The sequence below is a fragment of the Egretta garzetta genome, unplaced genomic scaffold (assembly GCF_000687185.1).
Source record: "Egretta garzetta isolate BGI_Z169 unplaced genomic scaffold, ASM68718v1 scaffold448, whole genome shotgun sequence".
In the NCBI taxonomy this organism is placed as follows: Eukaryota; Metazoa; Chordata; class Aves; order Pelecaniformes; family Ardeidae; genus Egretta; species Egretta garzetta.
The window spans coordinates 255,634-280,161 of NW_009260497.1; the positions used below are offsets into that span (position 1 = coordinate 255,634).

At 41.6% G+C, this 24,528-nt stretch overlaps 1 protein-coding gene across 2 annotated transcripts in view; it reads right to left on the reverse strand.

Annotated features, from left to right (window-relative positions):
* The window catches only part of PPP2R3A (protein phosphatase 2 regulatory subunit B''alpha), a 58,091-nt gene that overhangs the window by 30,186 nt on the left and 3,377 nt on the right, over positions 1 to 24,528 (reverse strand). For both annotated transcript variants that reach the window (XM_035900029.1, XM_035900028.1), the window contains exon 2: positions 10,379 to 12,866. In XM_035900029.1, coding sequence (XP_035755922.1) covers positions 10,379 to 12,385 — 2,007 coding nt within the window. In that variant the 5' untranslated portion in view covers positions 12,386 to 12,866. The remainder of the gene's footprint in view (positions 1 to 10,378; positions 12,867 to 24,528) is intronic.

The following is a 24,528-nucleotide window of genomic DNA, read 5'->3' on the forward strand; positions in this document are numbered from 1 at the left end:
TGGCCCCAATCTCCAACAGGAGCCCAGATAATAAATTCACCAGTTTCTTGTTTTTTTCCAAATAGGATTCTGTAATCCTCTTTTCTAGGGTACAGTGACTCAGCCTGGTTTCTCACAGTCCACAGTGCTGACTTAATGTCTCCTTCCATTTTTTACAGTTCCTGTGTTACTGAAGTCTGACGGCAACTGGACACAAGCCATCCTCAAAGATCATCACTTATCCAGAGCCGATTTGTATCTTTTGCCCAAGGCTTTTTCTTCCTTTACTTCCCTGAAGCCCTTCCCATCATTGTGTCTTTCTGTTGCCTCTTTTTTTACCCATCTCAAAGGGGAGTAAGAACAGCAAAAGTCCATCTGCACATGGCTCCCAGCAGCATGAAGAAGAAAGGCTATGAGAAAAATGCATCTTCTACTATAAATCGTAAACTCACCAGCAGAAACAAAGTCCAGTGGCAGCAAACCCCTCTACCTAAGCAACACAGAATCACAAAAGGATTTAGGTGGGAAGGGACACAGGGCTAACTCTAAGGCTAGATCAAGTTCCTCATGGCTGTATCCAACTGAGTTTTGAAAACACAGACTTTGCATACCTCCACTGACAAATGTGCCCATAGATCTTACACATGCCCTTCCTGCAACAGATATACTTCAGCCCATACTACAAATGTTTCCCTGAAAACTCCATAGAGAAAACAACCAGGGTGCATCCACATTAATTCAGACAACAGTGGGCATAAACCCCCACTCCCCATAGAACCTCCACTGCAACTCTCATCTGTCCTAATTTGCAGATGACACTTACTTAGGGGGAAGGCTGGTATGATGAAAGGAAGAACCTCAGGTGAGGCACCTTGACAAACTGTTCCAACTACCTCCATAAGAAAAGGTGCCAGGTTCTCCACCTGCACACAGCAACCCGAAGCATCAGTTCAGACTGGGAACCCACTGACTGAGCAACAGCCCATCTGAAAAGGATGTGGGAGAGATGGTACACACCAGCCTGAACACAAGCCTGCAGCGTGGCAGTGGAGACTGAGGGGCTGGGCCTGTTTAGCCAGGCAAAGAGGAAGCTAAGGGACAGGCTAATCGCAGCCTACAGTTGTTTGGAGCACAGTTACAGAGACAGCAGAGCCAAACTCTGTAGCGGTACATGGTGTAAAAGGGGCAACAGCCATAAACTGCAGCTTGGGAGGGTTAGGCTGGACAGTAGGAGGATGAATTCAACTGAGAGTAGTACAGCCTGCAAGAGGTCACCAAAAGGGCGTGGGAGGAATCCTTATCCTTGGGGAATTTTCAAGACTCAGAGAAAGACAATTCTGATGTGACCTAGTGTTACAAACAGTCTTCCTACACATGAGATGTTGGATTAGAGACCTCCCTACCTACCAATGCTGCTATGGGAGGGTCTCTGATCCTTCCATAAAAAGTCCTGCAAAAGATGAGCATGAGAACTGAAATTTACAGCTCGAGATACACAGGTTTTACAAAAAACCTCCTCCCTTGCCTTTCTGGCCAACATCTATGAGTTCCACAAAGTACCTATCACTCCTCTCTCTGCTCCCTATCACTGCCTCATTACCCTTCCTCCTGCTAGCACTTTTTCTGTACTCAGTGAGTCCAATTACTTCTACTCTCAGGTCATCTCACACTAACACACCTAAGCCATAAGGTATAGCCCCACAAGGCACAAAAAATAACATCTTGCTGCTGCCAAGTAGGGAACTCCAATCTCTATCCTCCACTCCCAAATGTACATTGTCACTGTGTACCAAGTGCCAGCTCCAAAGCTTACCAGACCCCTCTGTGAACAGATTTAACCCACTTGGAAAGACAGAAAACAGACTTAGCTTTGTTGTTGGATGATATTCTACCGTGTTATGAGTTAAGCCAGCTCACAGAAAGGCCCATGAGGCCCAGTGCAAGACAGGGGTGACATACAGTGAGGAGGTAGCAAGAGGAAATTAAGTACTGGAAGAAAGAGAAGGGGAAGACCATCTTTTTTCAGCTGCAGTGGCCCACTGCATTAGTTCACTTGCCTTGGATCTGCAGCCCCAGAGCAGTTATTCTCGACGCATTTAGCAGTGAAGGTCGCTGCTCCTACTTCAGACCAGGTGGAGGGCTCATGTACCAAAGGCTTGTCAATTTTTCCAGTTGATCTATTAGGAGATCTTATCTCTCCCTGCAAACCATACCCCGATTATGTCCTTAAGTGATCAGACTAACTATGGAGAGTGAACTTAGCTGTGCTGCGTGGTTCTGTTCTAAATTGCTTGTGGTCCCCGCCCAAGCTATTACTACACATCATTACTTCATGCAATTCTCCTCTAGGGAGCAAAAAAAACATGTTCCAGAGATTAACCTCATATATGTACTTTAACCTGTCACCAGAAATCATGAAAACAAAATGTGCTGCAATATACTCTGGAGTGATTTTAATAGCTGTTTCTTAGGAAACAGCTGCACCGCTTACGATTTCAACTTTTTAACTTCCTCACTGGGTCACTGATTTATTTACATAGAGATCAAGCTCAAAATGGGCTGATTTCAGCATATCGTGACCCCCTGTAAATCTGAGGTGGCTACACGCCCATTTGGTGTCCTAGCATAAATTACTCCAATCTTTTGTCAGTTGTCCCAGAAAATGAGTACAGCTGCTGGGATTTACCAAGAAATATAGCTGTGGTACAATTTCCATTTCTTTGGCTACATCTCCATGATCTTAAGGGTCTTTTCCAGCCTAAATGATTCCATGATTCTATTATCTCCTTCAGCCACGGCCCAGAGATATGAGGAAACAGCAAAGATGCACCTTGTGAAGGTAAAATCACAAATGCTGAAGCCAGGTAGGCTGGTCCGTGAACAAATTTGTACACTAGAGAGCACAACCCACTAAATACAGCAGAAGGTTGTGGTTGTTCCACATGCAACACGAAACATTCAAAGCAATCACATACACAAACAGGGTTTTTCTTACAAAAACCACAGAAAAGACTTAACAGTCTTACACTACCTCTCCCTATTAAATCACTGCCCTTGCTGTTAATTTTTTCCCCTTGTTTACAAAGACATTTTAACTCTGCAATCTAAGCCTGGAAGGTTTATTTTTAAACCTGCTGGTATCAAGCTGCAAATAACTTTCTGCAAATAGACACGCCTAGAGGGGACAGAGTTTGATTCTCTGATCCAATAAAAAATACAAAGCAACAGAAAAAGAAAAACAAACGCCAAGTGTTCAAACCTGGGCCTGCTGGAATGACTTCAGCCTCCTCTTGAATCGAGATGGAAGAACAAAATCACAGCCCTTCGCAAGGAAAGCTAGCTCCCCTCCTAAGTCTGGGTCCCTCCGCAGAGAACTCTCCTTGATCATCATCCTGGTCTGCTTCTAAGCAGATATTGCCCCTTCCAGAAGGACACAGGGACTCTGTAGGAGACCACGTCAAGACCAGTACGTTGCTTTCTTGGTTTTGATTTTTACAGGCAAAAAATGGCAAATGGCTTCCACATACTATGTCTTCTCTCTCTTCACAAAGACAACATCTAGAGATTTTATCTTATTCCTGAAGCCAGACCTCCCCTTTTTAACTGATATTCAAAGTATCTTTCAGTACCACCAGGATCTTCTGCCTTCTTGTAATACTTTAATTGAGAAACATGATCTACAACAGAATCTATTTCCCTGCTGGCTACATGACAGACAATCTGTCCTTGGCTTGTAATAGGCCAGGGGTAATATGGGAAAGGAAGCACCCACCACCACTACCAAGAGTGCTAAAATTAGATGCACTGCAGAAGTGGCTAAATATACCATCTTCCCCAATAGTTCTTACTTTATGTGCTTTGGTGCTGAAACCTGAGGTACAAACTCACATCATTCAGACTCAGCTAGAGTTAAACCACTTAGCCAAGGCCTGTGCACGTATGACGCTAGTGGTTTGAGGTCCCCGCTTCTGAGGTGATGAAGCAGAAGATCAGCATTAGTTCCCACTCTAGACCAAAGGCTGTAATTTTCAAAACACATCAATTTTTCCTTCTTGCTTGGAAAAAAAATAATCATCTAGTTTCTTTAACGCCAAGCAAGCACATAGGGATGGATCTTGGATAATAAGCTCAGGCATTCTAAAGCAGTTCTTAAGAAAACTGTTTCATAAAGACACCAAAATGCATCGTTCTTTTTATTCGTTTTTCCCATAACTCTCACAAGGCAAAGGCAAAGCAATTCCCAGTGGACAACAGTCTACTCTTTCTCTGCACAACCTGGAGCAAGTAGACTTCAAACTCTTGCTCAGATTTTGTCTAGGCTTGTTAAAAGTGTATTCTCCCTCTCCTATCATAAGAACAGTGCCAAACAAAGGCCTAAATCCAGTTCTTATTCCATAAGATGAACAAACACCTAGCACTTTGCCAGCTTAGTAACACAGAACAAATTTCTAGCTAGTAGGGCTTGCTTTTATCAAGAGACTGCATTTGCAATGAAAAGACCTTGCTAAACCTCACCAACAGAAAGCTTTTATTGGACTACATGTGCCTCAGATATCCTTCTCCTCCTGGATTCCTGTAAAATGCCCAAGGTTACTTCATATACAGCATCACAATATAATCTGGCTACAGATAGACACAGAAACAGCCTATCCAAAAGGATGCTCTTACCATCACAGATTTGCTCTTGTGTAGTTAAATAGGCTATTTACTAAAGGGGAGATACCCCCATCTGACAATGACAAAAGGAATTGTTTTAATGTCTTCATAAATCAGTATCAACCCGCCCTAAATTATTTTCTCTCCTGTTGCTTCTCAATCATCAGGCCACGGTCCCACAACCTGGGCTGTGGAATCCAGTGCATTAATGAAAGATTTGAACAAGAACATAACATAGTTTTGATTTCTTTAGGTCACTGTAGCTATGTCTAAACTGTGCAACATGGGAGCTGAAAAAGCTTTGAAGTCCAGGTGTATATTCACAGCTACAAATCCGAAGAATCACAAAGTCATTACAACATCATCAGCTCACTTTGCCACATGCCCTGCAAATGAATATAAAGCCTAACAGAGTGGTAGAATGAAGATGGGAATGAGAAAAGGAACCCCAAAGAAGAAAAAAGGCAAGCACGAACGTTTTAACTGGAATTGACACTAAGTGAAGTATACACAGATCCATATGCAAAAATTTTGGAATAAATTTTGAGTTTCTGACTCTGACAACTTTCTGACAGTTAAGGCAACACCTGAAGAGTCCATGAGGCTCACAGTACCGAGTCCTGCACATCTCATATAGCAGCATGTCAGAAGATGATTTATTTTAAGTCATCTGTGGTAAGCGTAGTTACCTCATCTTCCACTATGCTTACAGACTGCCACTCTGTTTAAAGACTGCGGAGGAAATGTAGTCCAAAGAACTTACCACACCTACAGCTGCATCCAGATCTGCTACACTGGGCTTTAAGAGATGTATGCATGAAAGAGACATACTGAGCTAGCAATCACTAGCTATTTCTTAAAAAAAACCAACCAACCAGAAAACCACCAAAACAAAAAACCAACCAACCAACAAAACCCACCAAACAAAAAACCCAACAACATATTTTTCATTCACAGTCACTAAAGATCCCAGAAGTTTGGGGTTTTTTGCACTGATAACCTGGAAAAATATAAGTAATCTGGAGACAAGGCTTGCTGGTTTTGAATTACTTTTTTTTTTCCTCACAATATAGCAGGTTCCTAGCATGATACTTCCTATCCTTAAAACACATAAGGCAGGTATCCATAAAAACATAAATATACAGTACTATGAGAAACTGACAGCAAGAGAATCTTGTATCAACAGTTTCAAGTCAACTGGATAAAATCCACAGCAGAAAAATCTGGTAACAACAGCGTACAGACCAGCTGAACAAACTGCAAATACAGAAATTCCTCTTTGCTGTAAGTGACCCAATTTTAAGTGTGAAGGTGAGAGATGTCAAATCTAAAGAGGTGTCAGATTGCCTTCTGTAGCCATCAGAACACAGAAAGAATCTCACCTGTGCCTAAAGCTTAGCTAAAAGATTTGGATGATTCAATCACCACAGGACTTAGCTGTACCCCAAAGTCTGCCTCCAACAACTCAGTGCACTCTGTATAGCTGAGAAGGGCACCAGCTTCAACTGTTTGTAAAACACATCAAACTTCTCCAGCAAGTGTGGCTTTCTCTTGGTTTTAGAGTCAACAAGGCTGAAAAACTCAACATGTACCACTAAGCTTTGTCTCACCTACCTTTAGATGACTACTTTGAGATAGATCAATTTCACACAAGCAGATTGTATCTGCCCTGATTACAAAAGGCGCCTGCATGCCATGAACATGTCCCTAAGTGTTTGGCATCAGTTCTTTTAACTCTTTAATTTAATCTGATTTAAATTTTTTGGTGTTATTTTTGATTCTGAAATACTTTAAGATTCATTTACTATTTTAATTTATTCCAATAACCATTACCAAACCTTTTTTTACTATTTGGGTTTAGAAATAATCAATAATTGATATTTGAGAAGAATGCAGATTGTCTGTCTAGCTTAGCTGACAGATATTATCAATATCTGATCAAAACAAATTGCAATATATGTACATGAAAGCTGATTTTCCAGAAAAAAGTTTTCCATTATATTTTGGATGCATTTTGAGAAAATGTGGTTGTTTCATTACAAAATTAAAGTCACTATGTTATGGAAGACACTTTTTACAGTTAATTGCCCCATCCAAACCACTTTATAAGCATATCATTAAATCTGCAAAATGAAGTAGCACACAGAATTATGAAGTAGCATAATTCTGCCCCTTCAAAATGAAGTTGCCAGGTCAACCTTAGCTTTATATGTGGTTATGAAACAGTCTTAATTCCACTCAAAGCCATTTTGGGCCACCTATTTAAGTAAGCAACATAGATATTTTGATACATAAGAGCCCAGCATGTGGCCTCAGGGCAATGTTTGAGATCACAGTAAGTCGGGAACACTTCTAAGAGCCCCAGCAATACCTACCCCATCAGCCATTCAGGCAAGGCAGGATTAGATAAGACACTATCTAGAGCCAGCCCAGAGGAAACACGTGGCAGCAGGGAATGGCTTCTGGATACTTGCCTCAGGGCTCTACCATCTGAGATATTGCATGGTTAGACAAGGTTGTCTGACATGGTTTCTCAACTCTGTAAACTGTAATTCCTCTGCTCCCAGATCAACAGTCCCTGCCCAGAAACAGTCGTACCACCCACCTGATCTCAGCACGAGCAATTCCATTTACCAATCTGGCAGAACACAAACCTAATTAAAACACAAGAAGTATCTTCTATACAAGCATCATAGCCAGTATAAAGAAAGATTCAAAACCATGCAGTAGGAAGTAGAAGCATGGGAGAAAGAGAAATGGAAAAATGGAAGGCAGGACTGCTCTTTCTGGCTCGCCACACCATGAGTAATCCTTTTGAGAAGGGAGAACCAGAGGAAGGAGGGGGGGGGGGGGGGGGGGGGGGGCACAAACTTTATCCAATAGCTCTTAAAATAAAATGCATGAGCAGGACTTGGAGCAGAGCCCTGCACTACTCAAACTTGATTCTGAAAACAGAATGAATAAGTTTCTTGCAGACTTTTCTAGGGTACTTTCACTAGAGTACCAAGTATTCTGCAAGTGTTAACCGAATTTAAATACTCTGTCATCCTGTACAGGTGGTAGACCAAGGGCACAGAGGTTAAGGTCAAAAACATCCACCACTGACTTTTCCAAGGACTTTGCATAAGATGACATTTTACTAAAAATGTAGCACCCTTTACCAACCAAAAAGAAAAAAAAAAAAAACCACAACAAACAAAACTCAAACCAAACCCAACCAAAACCCCCAAAAAACCCTACACTAAGCACTTCCACAGATGAGGTCAGAGAATCCCTACAGCTCCATCTCCACCTTCTTCACTGCTCACTGGTTGTATTTTCCCTCATTTCCCTCACACCTGCCAGTCCACCCAGGCTTTGCTCCTTATTGCCCTCCTATCTAGAGACAAAAATATAGATAAATATTTGGAGGTTTTGCTAGCCTCTGACAGACAACTGAACTATTTTCACTGAACTATTTCTTTCAAAGACAATATTTTAAAAGATCAGCTTAAGACAGGCACACAGAACAGGAAATTTTAAACCAAGTAGTTGGAGGTTTAGAGATAAGCAATGGAAAACTGGATCTCAGAATGGGAAATGTTGGACAGTCTAGAAGTATGCAATGACTCCCGGCCTGCCTGAAAGAAGTGGGATGCGCTCATTACGTGCTCTGTAAAACTGATGGACTACTTGAGTATTCATGCCCTAGTTTCTAAATATTTTGGTTTTGAAAGTGAAGAGCCAAGTAATTCTATTGTTCTCTATGGAGAATCATAATTGGGTTTATGATAAAGGGAAAAATCTGTTGCTGATAAGTTAGCACAGATTTCAACACAGATAGGCCAACTGAGTCAGCAAACAGTCTGGTCTGAAGTGGCTCTCCCTTTCTTTTTTCACTGCTTAGGATTTGAGGGATATTAAAACCGTCACAACCTTCATAAATAAAAAGTATATATATAAACATGGTGTACCTTCACTTACTGTTTTCATCAGTATCAGATCTCTGGGGTTTCTGTGCACACGCACAACTATTGGATAACAGTTTTACAAGCACTAAGAAAATGTAACAAATAATTTACATATTATTCATTCAGGCACACATGTGCAATACAATCAGAATCTACGTGGAGCTCCGGCCAGATCTAGAGTTATCCAGGAACACGGATCTATTCCCTAGATGCTATACCTAGAGAGGGCCTTGTATCCATAGCCAAGCGTATAGTATAGATGTGGCCACAAACAACAGCAAACCTCAGAGTAAGCGTGGAACCAGCAGTTCAGATGATGTGTGTCCACTCTGTTAAGGACTAACTCCCTCTGAAGGGTACCAGCTGCATCCATGCTGTGCAGTGCTCAGCCCAGGCCCCCTGCAGCGCCTCTGGGTGCCCAAAACAGTTATTCTCTCTCCTGATCTTTGGTTCTAGGCATCTACACAAAGCAAGGGTTGTGCTGCCATATGGAAGAGAAGAGTTCTTGTAGCATGGGTGCATGTTGTATGTCTGTAGAAGGCAGGCTGGGAGCAAGCTAACGCACAGGTGGGCGATTAGGGAAACAGAAGCTGGTAAGGGACCAGACTTATAAGCTATTTGACAGTGTAAATGCATGCAATTTTCAAGTATTACAGAAAAACTGCCACAAAGTCAGCGTCACACTTTATCAAACACATTTTTTCTTGAAGTTCACAAGTTAAAAAATGTTATAAATTAATATATAAGGCAAGAATAGCTATTGTAAGGGATCACTTTAGAGCTTTTGGAGATACTTAATTCTACACTCTTTGAGGAAAAAGACTTTCCCTTGCTGGCTCACCACCTTCTGTAAGCAAAGATGCCCAGAGAAACATCAGAAACCCTTGGAGGGCCTAGTCTAAAAAGACGTCAGCACTGTCATTTAGTGTCAGACACACCCCACCGACCTCCTTTCAGGACTGCACCAAATACCTGTATTTTCAGGAAAATGGACAGTTTTGAAGACACACACATCATGCTCCAGCTGGAAGGAGCTGTGAAAGTTCACTTATAATGTGAGCACTTTAAGTGGATTTTGGAAATTGAAGCCCTGTATACTTTCTGTGCACTTTTAAGTTTGGCACCAAGTTGTCTTGAAAATTTGGCACTTGTTATCAAGTGAAAAGCACCGAGGGCTGGGAAGACAGCCTTGGCTTCCCTCTGAAGCAGGCTCCCATCAAGACCTCTTTTCCTGGGAAAACCTACTCCTCATTTGAGAGATACATACAATGCAGACTCCACAGCAACACTATGCACTGGAGCCAGGGAAAAGAAAATGAAATCTTCCTAGATTCTGACCTTTGTGCCGTGGAAGATCTCTCTTTAGGAACTAGTGATGAGGAGAACAACAAAGGCTGTTGGGAGTCTGCTGGGAGACAGGAAAAGGAGAGGTGGAGCATTCAGTTCTCATTGAACTGATGAAAGGCAGTCCAATACCCACTCCTAGGAATAAATTATTATATATTATATGGGACCCATTTAAACCACAAGCAAACAGCCTTACAGGAGCACCAACAGGGAAGGGACATGCTCAAAAGTGAAACTGCACATCAGGGCATATTTTGTTTACGTAGGGGTTTTAGTGTCCTTTTTTTGATTTGCATTTAAATACGTGCTAAGTTTCTGCCAGGTTGAACATGTTATTCCACACTGCAGCATCCAAAACACAGAAGATCACTTCGCAGATGTAATTTCCCGCCCATTCTCCCATGTTTGTTTTATTCACTATCCCATCAAAGGTTTGATTCTCTTACCTTAATCACTTCTGGGGCCTGCTGAATTGAAGCTGGAACAGAGTCTCTAGAGGCAGCCCCAGCATAGCTTTTCTGCCCTGCAAGGAGGGACTGTGAAGGAGTTGTTAAAGTCTCCTGAAGAATCTGCATCACTTCCCTCTCCTTGGACAAGCTTCCCTTGCCTGTCTGGAATTCCACTAGTTCCTGGGCAAAGTCCTCAATGCTTTCCAGGATACGCAGTAAAAGGGCTTTGTCATCCTCTTCCATTTTATGACCATTGGTTTCCATGATTTTTGACAACGGGGAAGTGGGGTCAATGGGTTTACTTTTGGGTTCAAGAGCCAGAGGTAGTACCTGCCTACCCTGCCAGCCAAACACCTGCAAACGGGCAGGTTCACTCTCCTTTAGAGAGGGTTCCCTCAAAGTACTCTCCATTTTCTGTGAGAAGCACTCCAAATCCAGCAGCAGTTTGTCTATCTCATCCTTGTCTACCGTGCTGCACATCTGTTCTCCTTTGGAGACATCAGCTTGGGAACGACACAATGCAGAATCTGAAACTGGTTTTAAAGAAGTAATTTTCTCAGAAGCATGGGGGAGCTCAACACCTCCCACTCTGGCATGTTCCACTTTAACATCGGCAGTTAGATCTGAACAACCAGCTAGCTGGTAGCTGTGCTCTAAACTCTCCCAGCCCCCTTTCTGCTCTGCCTTCTTTATTTTCCCTAATGTTCTTTCCCCATCAGACTCCTCCTCAATGTACAGAGCCTCAGCGGGAGATGTGCAGTCAGAAGGGCTTTTGGCTGGTAACTGAGGTAGAGCACAAGCATCTTTCACAGCTCTCACACTGTTCTCCTGTGGGACGCTGTGAAGGGAGTTTGAGGTAAAGCTCACAGTACTTGTTTGGATGGACTGAGGGGTGCTTGTCACCTCATGCTGATCACCTGGTAGTCCAAGAGGAACTGCACTCGAGGATGGCAGCTGAATAATATCTTCATACCTAGGTGGCTGCTCATCTCCGAATACTGGGGGAAAGGGAGCTTGCTGCAAGCCGTGAAAACAGTTAACTAGTTCTGCCAAGTCACTAGCTTCCTTGTGTCCTGGCGGCTTGAGCTCAAAGGGTAGCTTTTTCAGGTACGAAGAAAATCTTGTCATCAGATTCATATATACCATTTCCGAATTAGCCAGGAGATCATTGCTGTTCCCTCCACTAACACTGCCTGCAGACTTCTTTTTGATGCAGTGTTTTATGATGTCTGTGCACTTTTTCAGATCCTCTGAGCACTTGAGCAAGATGTCTAAGCACACCTTAATATCTCCACCAGAAGAACCATCTAGCTTGTGTTTTTCCAAAATCTGGGTAATGAAGTTTTCTTCAGCAAAGGAATGAGGGGAGAAGGGAACCATGGGATTCATGGTGACTTCTGGAGCATCATTGCTCTCCTGCCATTTCTCCACAGGTGAGGGACTCTGCAAAAAGGCACATGGAGGGCAGTTCTCATCATTGCTGAATTGCCCATAAATCAAGTCAAAATCAAATGATCGTCTGCTGAATGATTCTGAACGAACTTTCCTTCCCTTTCTGTAGGCCACATGACTGGAAGAGTTTTTGAGCTTTTCAAAGGAGAATTCCTTTATTTTACCACTGGCAAGGTTTATCGCCTCACCAGTAATGTCTTTTAAACTGCTGGAGGCTTGCACTGAAGAGCCCTTTTTGATTCTTGGATTATTTGGAAGGATTTGCTGATAGTCCTCATTTCCAGGCAAGGCAAGTCCATTTTCAGGAATGGGAATTTTATGGTCTAGGTTGGCACCTTGGACACTGAGCTCTGCGCAGACACTGTGGTGGGCAACTACGCATGTAACTCCTTGCTTAAAGACTTGGCAAGTCCCTGTGCAGTAATGCACAGTGTGCTGAAAGTGCTGGTCTATCACCACACTGCTGTAGCAGTTCACAGAAGTGACCATAAGCCTGTAGGTTGCTGCCATAGCACGGATCACACTTGAAAGTGAGGCTTCAAAATGCACCATGAACTTAACAGCAAAAAGTTTGCCCCACAAACACTTTTCACAGCCACACCAGATTTAATAATAATAATAATAATAAAAAAAAACATTCAAGTGTCAGTTGAAAACATTCAAACTACATGAGAAACTACTGCCTTGGAAAGACCTAGTGAAGTCTGGAGTGGTATCAGCGGTACAGTTGCAACAAATAGTGCAACTTGCTTATGGTTTAACGTAAGGCAACTTGATGCTTGTACTCCATGCAGAAAGCTTTGCTGATCAGAAATGCAGCATGAGCCGCTCCATTTCCAATGGCCCAGGCAGCTTCTCCAGCACGTGTCATAAAATTCAGCCAGTTCTAGGCAGAAGTGACAAGACAAGGATTTTTGTTCGACCTCTCTTCTCTTTCTGGGTGGGTCAGTAAAAGATAATCAAGTAGCATGTACAAACAAAAAATCCACAGTATGCTTGTGAGATTCCCCTCTCGTACTGGTAAGGTAGGTCCCTGCAACAGAAGAAAAAAAAAAAAAAAAAAAGGCAAGAGTCATCATTTCCATGTAATATGCAGCCTTGTCTACTACCAAACATATGGCACCAGACTGTAACAACCAACACACAGGCTTGTACAGAGTAAGAGTAGGCTGATATTTTTCCTTCACTCAGATCTACCATATAAGAACACTGCTGAGGAGCTAGCCTATATTTATAAACAGGCTGTCTGTGTGTTGCCATTTTAACAGCTCTATTTTAACCACTCATTAATTTTTTTTTTTTTCCAAACTTTCTTTTTTTCCTCTCCAGACTGAACAAGACAGTACCTTGAATTCTAATGGAGCAAAACATTTTGACCTTCCTGTGAATTTCTGACTTTCACTTTCCAAGACTAAAGATAAGGCAAAAAGCAGTAGTGAAAAGCACTTTCAGGATTTCCAAACTCTCTGGATTATAAAAAGCTGTAAACAGCCTGGAGCAAAGTAGATGAATGCCTGTAAGAATGCATGGCCTTTAGTAAAGGCCATGTTGGCTTCCATTAGCCTTTCACCAAGATCTCAGGGACCATGGCAAAATATTTGAAGGAGGAATAACTGTTTTTCATTCTCTTACAACACATAAATAGCAGCATATTTTAATAAATAAGTCTGCTGGTATAGACATCAAGAGCAGAAAGTAACATCTGTACAAAGCCTATACCTGTGAAAACTAGGAATTGAGTGATTTACACTTTGCATAGCCATTGCCTATCACCATGGTCAGAATTGCACCAGGGAAAAAAAAGGCTGCTTAACTTTGTTATGAAAAGATAAGAAATGCCAGATTTAAGGGTCTTCAATTTTAGACACCGCTTCATCTTTCTTGAATACTTCAAGAATCAAATTACAACACCCCAACAAAAATCTGAGCACCCTCTGTCCCTGTACAAACAAGAAATCCATTTCATAAAACGTGATTAAATCACAGCTAAGTCACACTGCAGCATGGGTTTCTTTTGTTTTCAAAGGGAAATATCTAGCACTATGTGAAAGGTCAGACCTGCATCCGATGAAAGGACTGCCCTCTATGCATGTTACATCCCACTCATCCTTGCTCATAAGCCCGTGCAAATGTCTCGCACAAAAGGGAAACCTTAAGAGTTTGGTGCTGTTGTAATTAAAGACTGGGGATTGTACAAGACTGCTGAACATTCACATTTTACATATTTTAACACCTTAATTTCAAATTGAGAAACACTGATTTAAGAGTATTTGATGGAATTTGTGATGTGATGTGCCATGTCTGCTAACTGCAGTTCAGTAGAATCGCACACTGTGAAGAAACCTTCCTGATTTGTTCTTTGGATTATATAAAGCATCAAAACAACTGCATTCGAGACGAAGAACTAACTGCTCCAACTACCATGCTGGTATCTGTAACAGGCTGCCACCTGCCTATCAAACACCGCAGGCCAAGTTGCATGTTGTACCAGGGCCAGCTTCACAGTACACTTCCATGCCCAGCCTGTACTGCTCCCCTCTACACCCACTGGCACTGCCCCAAAGCCCCATAGGCATGGGAGGGCCTTCCAGAGGGATGATCAGAGGTATGAGGTGTGCCACAGCAGTGAGTCAGGGTGCCAGGGGATAAAGGGCGTAAACAGAACCGTTTTTAAACCCCGGGGTGCTTACACCATCAGCCATAAGCCTAGGTAATAAGACTCCACACCCTCCAGTCACTGCCTCTCAGGCTTCACTATCAGGTATGCTAAATGCTCTGCTGAATCACTGCCACAGTTAAAAAAAGTACTGTTGGCTCCCCAACATCTTCATCTTATAGGACTTAATGGGCTTTGTTCAGACAGGAAAACCTGTGCTTCTATGCCTCCAAAAAGTCTAATCATCCACGGGCTCACTGAGAGTGCTGTCTGTCTAACACATTTAGGTTAAGAAGTCTGCTGCTTTTCCTTTTCTGAGCCTCCATCAACTAAAAAAAAAAAAAAAGCTTTCTGGCATTTCCTGAAATAAAAGTTAGATAATATGCAGAGAAAGACGAAGTCTTCAGGACAGCAGATCTGATGAAGAATTACTATTGGTTCTGAAAAAGCATGGGACTTTCTTGGAGCTCCTTCCTCCCTCTGTGTCATATACAGCAAGGAGAGACTGGCCATCTTTTTACCACCAGAGAACAGTCTGGGATTATACCCAGTTTGCGAAACAATTACCTCTTGATTAAGTTATTCCTTAATTTTTGTCTCTGTAAGATTATTCCACAAGGAGTTCTTCAATGAAAAGGTCTCCCAGATTCCCAGACTAAACTGCCTCTTTTTCAGTTCAACTTTGTATTTCCAGCTATGCCCGATAACAACACCCTTCCCACCATTTCCACTTCATACTTCCCAAATAATTTTAGGCACTTATGCCCTAAACCATTGCTCAGCCATGTTACAAATAGCCAGCCCTTTCAGCTTCAGTATAAGGCAGGCCCTCCAGCCATGTTTGCTGCATTCTCTAATCTCCTTCCAATTTGTCTCCATTTCTCTGGTACTTTCACACCCAGGAATCAACATAATCCAGACACAAACTTTTCACAAGATTGCTACCTCCTGCCTCTGTCGTCAGCATCTTTTACTGCTGTGTCAGCGAAGGAAGAAATCAAAGAATCAACACCAAAACCTGGTATCTTCTTTTCAACCAGATGAACTAATGTCTTCTCAGTGATTATTTACTACTTGCCTTATTATCACTGTCTGCAAAAACATGCTAAGTTTATCCAAGGTACTGGAGTACTCCAGTTATGCAAGACAAAAAAAAATTGTATAGGCAGTACAAATGCATATAGATGCAGAATGGAAACTGTTTTTTTCTTTTTTTCGCTGGCTTAACCAAGGCAGCACATGCTCAGCTTGCAGCTTTATTTTACAGTGATGCATCAAACGTGATCCAGCATGTAAACGTCGTCAAGACAAAACCTAGGAGAAGAGCATCCCTGCGATGAGATCTGGGAACCCGGTCTCGAGCTTAGCTTGAATGGGCTTTTGTTGTGACTTTCAGTTGGTGACAAAAAGCTACTATTTATGAATAGCAACAATGGAAAGACTGAATGCGTTAAGAAACATTCATACTTCATTCTTTCCAGCCTCCCATTTCATGCCAGTTGTGACTCCAGGACAGCCCCCAGTTCAGATATACTATAGAAAGATTCTGTAATTAGGACTGCTGCCACGAAACCAACTCCAACCCTGAGGATACAGGATTGGCTTCACAATATAAACTATGAATGAATAGGGTTTCTTGTGTGATTGCAGAACAATGCTTTATGTCTTCCCTATCTGCAAGATGACATGAATCACTTCCCAAAGGAAAAAACTATCACAGATACTAATGATATAAAAGGTTATTCTATAAGACGCACAACAAATTCTTTTCAAACAAAGATTATGCTGGAGTTAAATAACTGAACAACAACAATCTATTAGGATGGGGATTGTCAGCCAGTGATTGACTTACTTGCACACTGAAGTCTAGGAAGATACAGGACAGGCCTCTACTGCCTCTGAAAGTCTCAAGAAAGTTCAAGAAAATTTTTGCCTATCTCCAGCACTAGCAAGAACATTATTAGTGATCAGAAGTTAGAAACCACCGTAACACGCAGGATGGAGTAAACTAGCCCCTTCTGCACCAGCACACAGCATGGGTATCACTACGCAACTGTGCTCATTTCTAGTAGAAGAGGTGGTAGGTTAAACTCCGAAGTTTGGTATTCTTGCAAGAGACAGAAAAACAGTTTTGCCATTTGGACAATCAATATAGGTTCAGAAGTATCATCTTAGCTATGTAATCAGATGTCAGGTCTTACCCTGTTGGAGGAGCTTGTGGTGCCAAAAAGCAGCCTATGACTTCATCCTCTTATTTAGAAATGCTTGATTTTTGTTTACAGTTGACTGAACAAAGTAGATTTGGGAGAAAACTGTATTGATTATAGAAGACAACAGCAGGCAAACAACAAAGCAGTGTTTTCTTGCAAAGCACAGCTTTCAGCTAATCTTTGGTACTTGGTCAAAGCATACGATAAAAAAAGGGTATTAATCTTACACTCTTTAAAACTCACTACAGAATGGTACTGGACCCTGAGATGTATCATCACTTTTTTTACTAATTGGCTCAAGTCAGAACATGGTAAACTTTAAGAGCCTAAAGCACACTCGGAGGACGGCGACTGGAATAGATGAGGTGACTCACTCAGTTAAGAGAGCTGTTCTGCCCCTCATAAAGGAACCGATGCTGAGCCACGCTCCACGAAATCCAAAGGGTATCTGATCACACAGCCAAGCAGTCACTGCTCCAATGGCCCAGCGAACCATTGCCAAAGTCAATAGGGTTCACATGACCACTAGTTATGTTATACTGCATTCTATACAGTCACCGAAAATTCTTTTAAATTCTACTATTAAAGACGTCACACCAGATGCTCCATCTGTGACAGAATCACATCAGCAATAGCTGTGGCAAGAAATTTTTGTAACAAATCCACTGCTGAATTCAGCAGAAATGTTACAAAGAGCCATTTACATAAATTATTTTGAACCCCATCACAAAGGAGCTGATTTACAATTTGCTATCACTTGCACAATTTACCTTCCAAAATAGTTTGAACAGGAGACTAACTTCTATACTGAAGAAGTTTAGAAGAAAAGAAACTAACCATCTGAGTTGCTCCTTTGTCCTGTATTCCTTATATATTTACAGCTTGTAACATTTTTATGTCCTTAATGGCAGCACGTATAGTTAATCCAAGAGGACTTTTTTGTACATAGGACTTGGATAGGAACTACAGCTGCGATAACTTTTCAATCCCCATGACCAGTGGGAATTTGACACACATGCATGCATTTCAGCTATAGTAAAAGCAACCATTTACAATTGCACCTGTAGAGGTTTAGGATTAGAAGTACTTCTACCACTTCCACTGGCAAGGCATCCTGAGTTTAGGTTTAAGAAGTTTTAGTACCAAGCTGTTTCACACTTTAGAGACTGCCATGGACCATGATAGCTACAAATCCTGACTTCCCTCATAACCCAGGTCAGAGGATCTGACCTAGTCAAACTGAGAACTCCTAGTTGAACCAGAGTACATTTCTTCATATGCTCAAGTGCTTCAATATTTCATTACATGGCACTATAGAAATGGAGTCATTACTTCCATTTTGAATATGTTCAACATCAAGTTCCAGTAAACAGGTATCAGGCTTTCTTAAGCTAACTTAAAGCTTTCAGGAAGATGTATTTCCTCACCTACAAGTACTGACATGCTATAATAAATATAAAATAATAAATATAACCCCCCTCGGCCTTTTCCAGGATTGCCAGAGAAAGTCTGGAAGAAAGATGTCTTCAAAGTCATTGCTTTAGTCCTTTTATGAATTCTGTCTGTAACTTGTAATTGTTCTTATGAAAGCATAAAAGAGAGGTGGGATTCATCTAATTCAAGCTAGCTACCTAGAAATGAAGTGTTAGGTATTCTCTCTGTAGGCAATGCAGAGAAGCAGGCACCTCAAAGAAAATCACCCCACTGAGCTTAAAAACCAATCTAATTTTGAGATTACAAGTTACATTAGATGAACCCCATCCTTCAAGACTAAACCACAACGCAGGAACAACTGTATCTGTCTCCAACAGTGGCTATATGCCAATGCTCAAGGAATAGTACTAGAAAGAGATATACAATAGATCCTAGGAGCATATCTCCTATACATACCTCCCGCGTACATGTATGTTATCTCCTGGCCTCCAAATGTTTTCAGCTCATGAGAATTGTGAAGGTGGATGTAGTTTCTGTGTACTTAGTAACCTTCAAAGGATTTCCCGCCCATGTGCTTGGGCATCCCCAGATTCCACAGAAACTTTTTGCATCCAGAGCATCTTCTGACAAGACATTCCATCACCTACCACCCCTTTCAATTCTGTCACTCACCAGCTCAATGCCCACAGCATTCCTGAGTTTACAAAATTCCATGTCATCGCTCTGCCTTCTCTTTTCCAGAATTATTAGTCCTCGCATACTTGGTTGTTCTTGTACAGAAGCCATTTTGCACCTTTGATCATTTCCACAGCCCCTCATAAGCTTTTCTGGTTCAACTACACACTTAAAGGAGAAGGAATCCAAACTGTGCATAATATCCAGAACAGATGAGAACTGCATTCAGAAATAATTTCTTGAACTGCCTTTCAAAAACTAGGATTATCACTGTATAGGGCTTTCCCCTTCCAAGCCTCACTATTTTCAGATAACACATTCTCAAGCATCTGCTCTCATAACCACCTGGGTTAATTCATACCTTCGGTCCCTCTTGCTACCTATCTTTCAAGGGGAAAGAACAATACTATTGTCCTTTGAAAAACACACAGGGACCTACTGACAGAATGCTCTATGCAAGAGGAACGTATTCACTCTTAAGAGACCAAAATTTTCATACTGTCTCAGAAGAAAGGTTAGGAGATGGGCAAAACAAGAATGATCCCAAGATCTTGAACAGCTTGTCTGTGAAGGATGACTGAGGACCAGGCATTTCAGACAGGAAGAGAGATCGCTTTAAGAATATGATCATCTTCTACAAAATCATGAATGGCATGGAAAGGGTAGGTAAGGTCCGACTGCTCACCACCTCCTCCAACACAAGAACGAGGTGTGATCAAGCAATGCTACAGGAAGCAGGTTAAAACAAGCACACATGCAGCAACCCTGTGAAATTTCTCATCAAAGGATGCCAGGGACCCAGAAAGGTTCTGGGGAATCAAGGGGTCATGTTTTAATACTTTTCTCTGCCAAAAGTTACCACACCTTTTGCTTGTGCACTACTTGATGCCCTTTCATTCTTGCCATGTTCAGGTGACAAAATAAACAGGGAACAATTGCTTCATATTCCCATGGCTGCAGATTGCTATCATAATCCTTCTTATCCATTCAAATCATGTATTTTCCAAGCTATGCCCCAGTTTATTTGGTTACTCTTTTTACAAAAGCTGCTTCAATCATGCTCTTCTGTGTTGTTCCCTAACCTTTGGAGAAGAGAAAAAGTCTGCCCCTAACTTTCAGGGGGCTATGTTATTCATGACACAAATGTACCACAGATTTATACCATGGCATCCTGTTTTACTCCCTATCCCTTTTCTAGAGACCTCTGTCATTTCTACTTGCCTTTTTTTTTTTTTTTTTGGACTACTGCTGAGAGAGTTTCACAGAGTTTTATCTGCATGACTTAAAAGATCTCCTTCCTGAATGGCACAGATTAAGAGCTCATCACTGCATAGCCACAGTTAGTTGTTTCTCCCTGTACACATTATTTTATATCTACTAGGATCAAGTATCACTTGGCGACAACCAGGTACTGTGAGAACCTTCTGCAACTCCAATCACCTTTTGTTCCTGCTATCCTAGTTTTGTGATTCTCAGCATACGCTGTCACTTCATTACTCAGCCTCTTTTCCAGATCATTTATAACTATGTTGAGCAACACAAGCCTGAACACAGATCTCCCTGGGATTCCACTAGTGATTACTCTTCACTAGAAGAACTGACAGTTCTTCCTACACTTTAACCAGGTATTAATTACTGAAAAAGCTACACTCCTACTCCCACGGCAGTTCATTTCCTCTAAGAAGCATTTTACTAACTTTGTTAAACTCCCTCTGAATATCCAGAAACAGCAGAATACTTGCTTGTTTGTCTCTTGTGCCTTCTTGTCGAATAGCCGTCTAACTTCACCAGGCCAAAGCTGGACTTCAACATTCTTGCAGTGAACCATGAAGGTCACTGCAATGGGAGCACTTACCAAGGCAGACTTCCAAGTAGACATGACCTTGAGAATCACCATCCATGACAGGATGATAAATACTGCTCTGCAGTCAGTATGGATTTGAAGAAGTAAGTTTTTACATTAGGAAGTTTGTTTCTGTAGATTGACCCTAAAAAAATTTAAAAATTCCTCAACACTTAAATACAACCTCTCCACATTTGCAGTAGCAACATAAAGCAAACCCAACACTCAAAAAGATTTGGGCTGGTATCAGTAACAATAGCCTACACTACTTTTTAAAAATAAAACTGGCACTGGACCCTAAACTACTGTTCTGAAATACTGACTTGCCATTAGTGAATGCAGTATTATTCAGTGTAATTCTTCAGGTTAAGTCACAGCGTTATCTAATATTCTAATGCTGCTATGCCCTTCACAAACATCAGCATACAGGGTCTCTGAACACAGGTACACTAGAAACTCTGTCATGGAGAACTAATGTATGGGCCTGCAAAGCTTGTCATTATGGGTATCAGCTGGGGAGGAAGGTAGTTAATAATACCAAGAAAGATTTCACCCCTTTCAGCTTTTCCAAAATACCTTTCTTCAACTTTCCCTTTGCACAGAGACTTGGAACTAAAACTGACCAGACAGGAATTTGTGTCCCATGAGACTGGTTTCCAGTTAAAAGGATGAGACAGCAAGAGAGTAAAAGCTCACACAATTTTTCCACATAACACCAATCTGTTAAGTATAAATGATTTGCCAGCTAATTATTGTTCCAGAACCATGTCTGTATAGAACTGTAATTTAACCATAGCTCATTTAGCAGGCTCCCAATACATTAACATACACATTGAAGCTTAGCAAGGCATCATCTAAAAAAAAAAAAAAATCTTAGGAAGAATAAGCCTAACTGAGCTTTGTCAGGCTAACAGAAAATAAGGTGACCAACCAGAAAACACTGGAGGTGAACGAGATTCAAAAGCACATAATTAGCAAGGCTCAGAACCGAGCTCAGAAAGAGCTTAAGTAATGTGTCTCTTGGCTGTTTATAACCTTATATTGAGAAAGATAATTTCATATTAACAAGCTATATATTTTTTCCCTGGAATTGGTTAATTTAGTAGTAACAGTACCCAAATACTTTACACAAATGAAAGTGATTTTATTAAAGTGTTAAGATAACAAAGGAAAGGTTGTGTCCAAGATGGCATTCCCTCAGTCATTAACCTTCATTGATACTGAGGCTACAATCTATAGATTCCCCAAAACTATCTTGAAAACTTACTTGCAAGTTAGGCAAAGTTTCTCCTGTAGCAGACTAGCTGTCTGCTAGTGATCTGCAGGGTAAAGTAAATTTTTAATTTAATAACAAATAATGAAAAATTTTTTTTCATTCATTACACATCTATTCAGAGCTCAATCATTTCTCGTAATTGTCCTATCCGACTTCTTCGTGTCTTATCTGTATCACACTCCTTTTGATTCACTTATTTCTTCAGGTGTTCAAGATTCTTAGTAAAGCTTTCTTTGTCTAAGGTGACAGACCATTTCTTCAGGGTAGTCTCTGTTCCCAGCCCATACCTGGCTCCAGCTGGACTACTATAGCCTATCCAGAGGTCAGCAATGAGAACAATGAAACGCCAAGCTGGGGAGAAATGCTCCAATTCTGTGCTGCACACCCATCCTCCCCCCTCTGAGGCATCATCACAGGAGTAAAAAGCAAGCAGTCATTTCCACCAGTCATACCTTCCACAAGCCCACTCCTGCCAGCCTCCATCTCACACTCTGAAAGAGGAGCAGCTGTTGAAATGCAACAAATTACGCCAAAAGGTGCGGCATGTCCTAGCATTCAGGAAGTTTGGCACTGCTACAGCTTTTACTGCTTATGACTTTGATAAGCCACACCAGAGGTACAGATCAGCATGGATCAAAGCAGCACATAATTTAAGGGAGCATAACTTTCCTATCCCCTTTCCTCTATCAAGGAAAGTTAAGGATTTTTTAGCCTGATGTCCCAGTAAGCCAGAAGAAGTAACTTCCCCTGCATCTTTACTAACCCAGGGATAACTAATTTAGTCTTCAGAAAAATTCAGTTTCATGTAACAGGAAAAAACCTAGCCTTATGGGGGAAGAACAGCATGCAGTCCTTCAAGTAAAAACACTATTGGCAGATATTTATACAAAGGAAGTGAAACAAGACTGTACTGGAACCAAGATATATCAAGTTCAGAATTATTGTTTAAAAGTCATGTTTTCTGCATAATTCAAAGGTGGAAGAGGTGTCCGCAGGAAGAACAGAGAAAAGTCTCTACAAAAAAAAAAAAAAAAAGGGAAACCACAAATTCCAGTGTGCAGCATCATATTTACACCTCCAAGGCTACTGGCAGGGAGTGTTAGACCACAGGGCTCCGCTACAGCAATTTCTGAACTGCCTGAGCCACAATATTCATCACCTGCTCCACAGGCTGCAGCTGAAGGAGATGAAATAGATGCTTTACCAGTGAATCTCCGCAGTATTTGACAGTCAAACATCGGTCAACTTTAACTTGAGGCACTTTGCCCAGAGCTACCTTTAATGTTGCAAATTATGACTACAAAATAATATGATACATGATAGTGGTTGCAAAGGTCTAGGTAGTGGAAACTGGCTACATGCCATCAGGGAACTTCAACTTTTCTCTTATTTTATATGAGATCAAATGTAAATCAGTCTCACCTGATACACAATGTTACTGTTCCCAGATACATAAATATTGAAAAAAAAAAAAACCAACCCTAAACCCCAAACCGCTCTCTCTTGCCTCAACTTCTCAGAATCCAGCAGACATTAAATACATAACTTTACAAAACTGAAGGAAGTCTAACAGTACTGATAATCTTTTCAAGGTTCTCATTAAAATAATTTCCCCCTACATAACTAACCTGGGAGAGCAGACCTACCAAGCTTGAGAGATTCACAAGAAATAATCAAGAGAAGAAGCAGCTGTTTTAAGTAAATGCCCGGAAAACTTATTTCCTGAAGCAGGCATCAGATCCTGTGAGGTAAAGTTATGAGAGAGACCACCACCAAGAAAAACGTACCCAGCCTTTCAGGCAGCACTTCAATAGCAAATGGCTAACCTGTAAATAGCAAACATGTCTCTTCTCTTAAATTCTTCCCTTTGCACTGCTAGTCTGCCTTTACAGGAAAGATGAGGGCACAGAACAGCACGTCTTCATGGGCTTCCTTCTTTAGTGTGAAGAACAGAGGTAATAAAATTAGTCCCGGCCTTAAAAATATTTACATTACTCGAGACCAGCGCAGTCTGATGACCTTCAGAGAGAACTACTCTGGCAGGAACACGTCCTTCAGTAAATCATTCCAATAGTTATTCAATCTCAGTTTTACAAGTTTATGCCCAACTTAATCTTAGATTTGTCTGCCTGTGAAACAAGGAGTCTTGTAGCCAAAGCTGTTCCCTTTCTTGACCATGAAGAAATACTTCAGAAAGAAGTAAAAATCCTACTTTCATGACCATATATGAACAGCTGCATTGAAGAAGATCAAAGGTCCAGCTACCCAGGGTCCTGGGGCAAGCGCTGACAAAAAAGAACAGCCTAAGAGGAGGTGATCCTTCACCGGCGTTAGCCTCCCGCTTTACAACAACTACAACAGCTTCGGGCCATCCTGAACTAGAAACTACACCCGCATGGCTATGCTTAAAAGCCGTTATGCCTCTCAGCACTTCGCCAAAACTCTTTTGAGACGATTTATGGCCTCGGCCTCCACACCACCAGCAAGCAGTGGTTTTCACAACTTAAACGCACGCGATGCCAGGAGCGCTTCCTCCTTCTCCACCCCGCGCGTTACCTGGTAGCTCCATTCAGCCACCGCTTCCCTCAGCCGCGGCTCAGC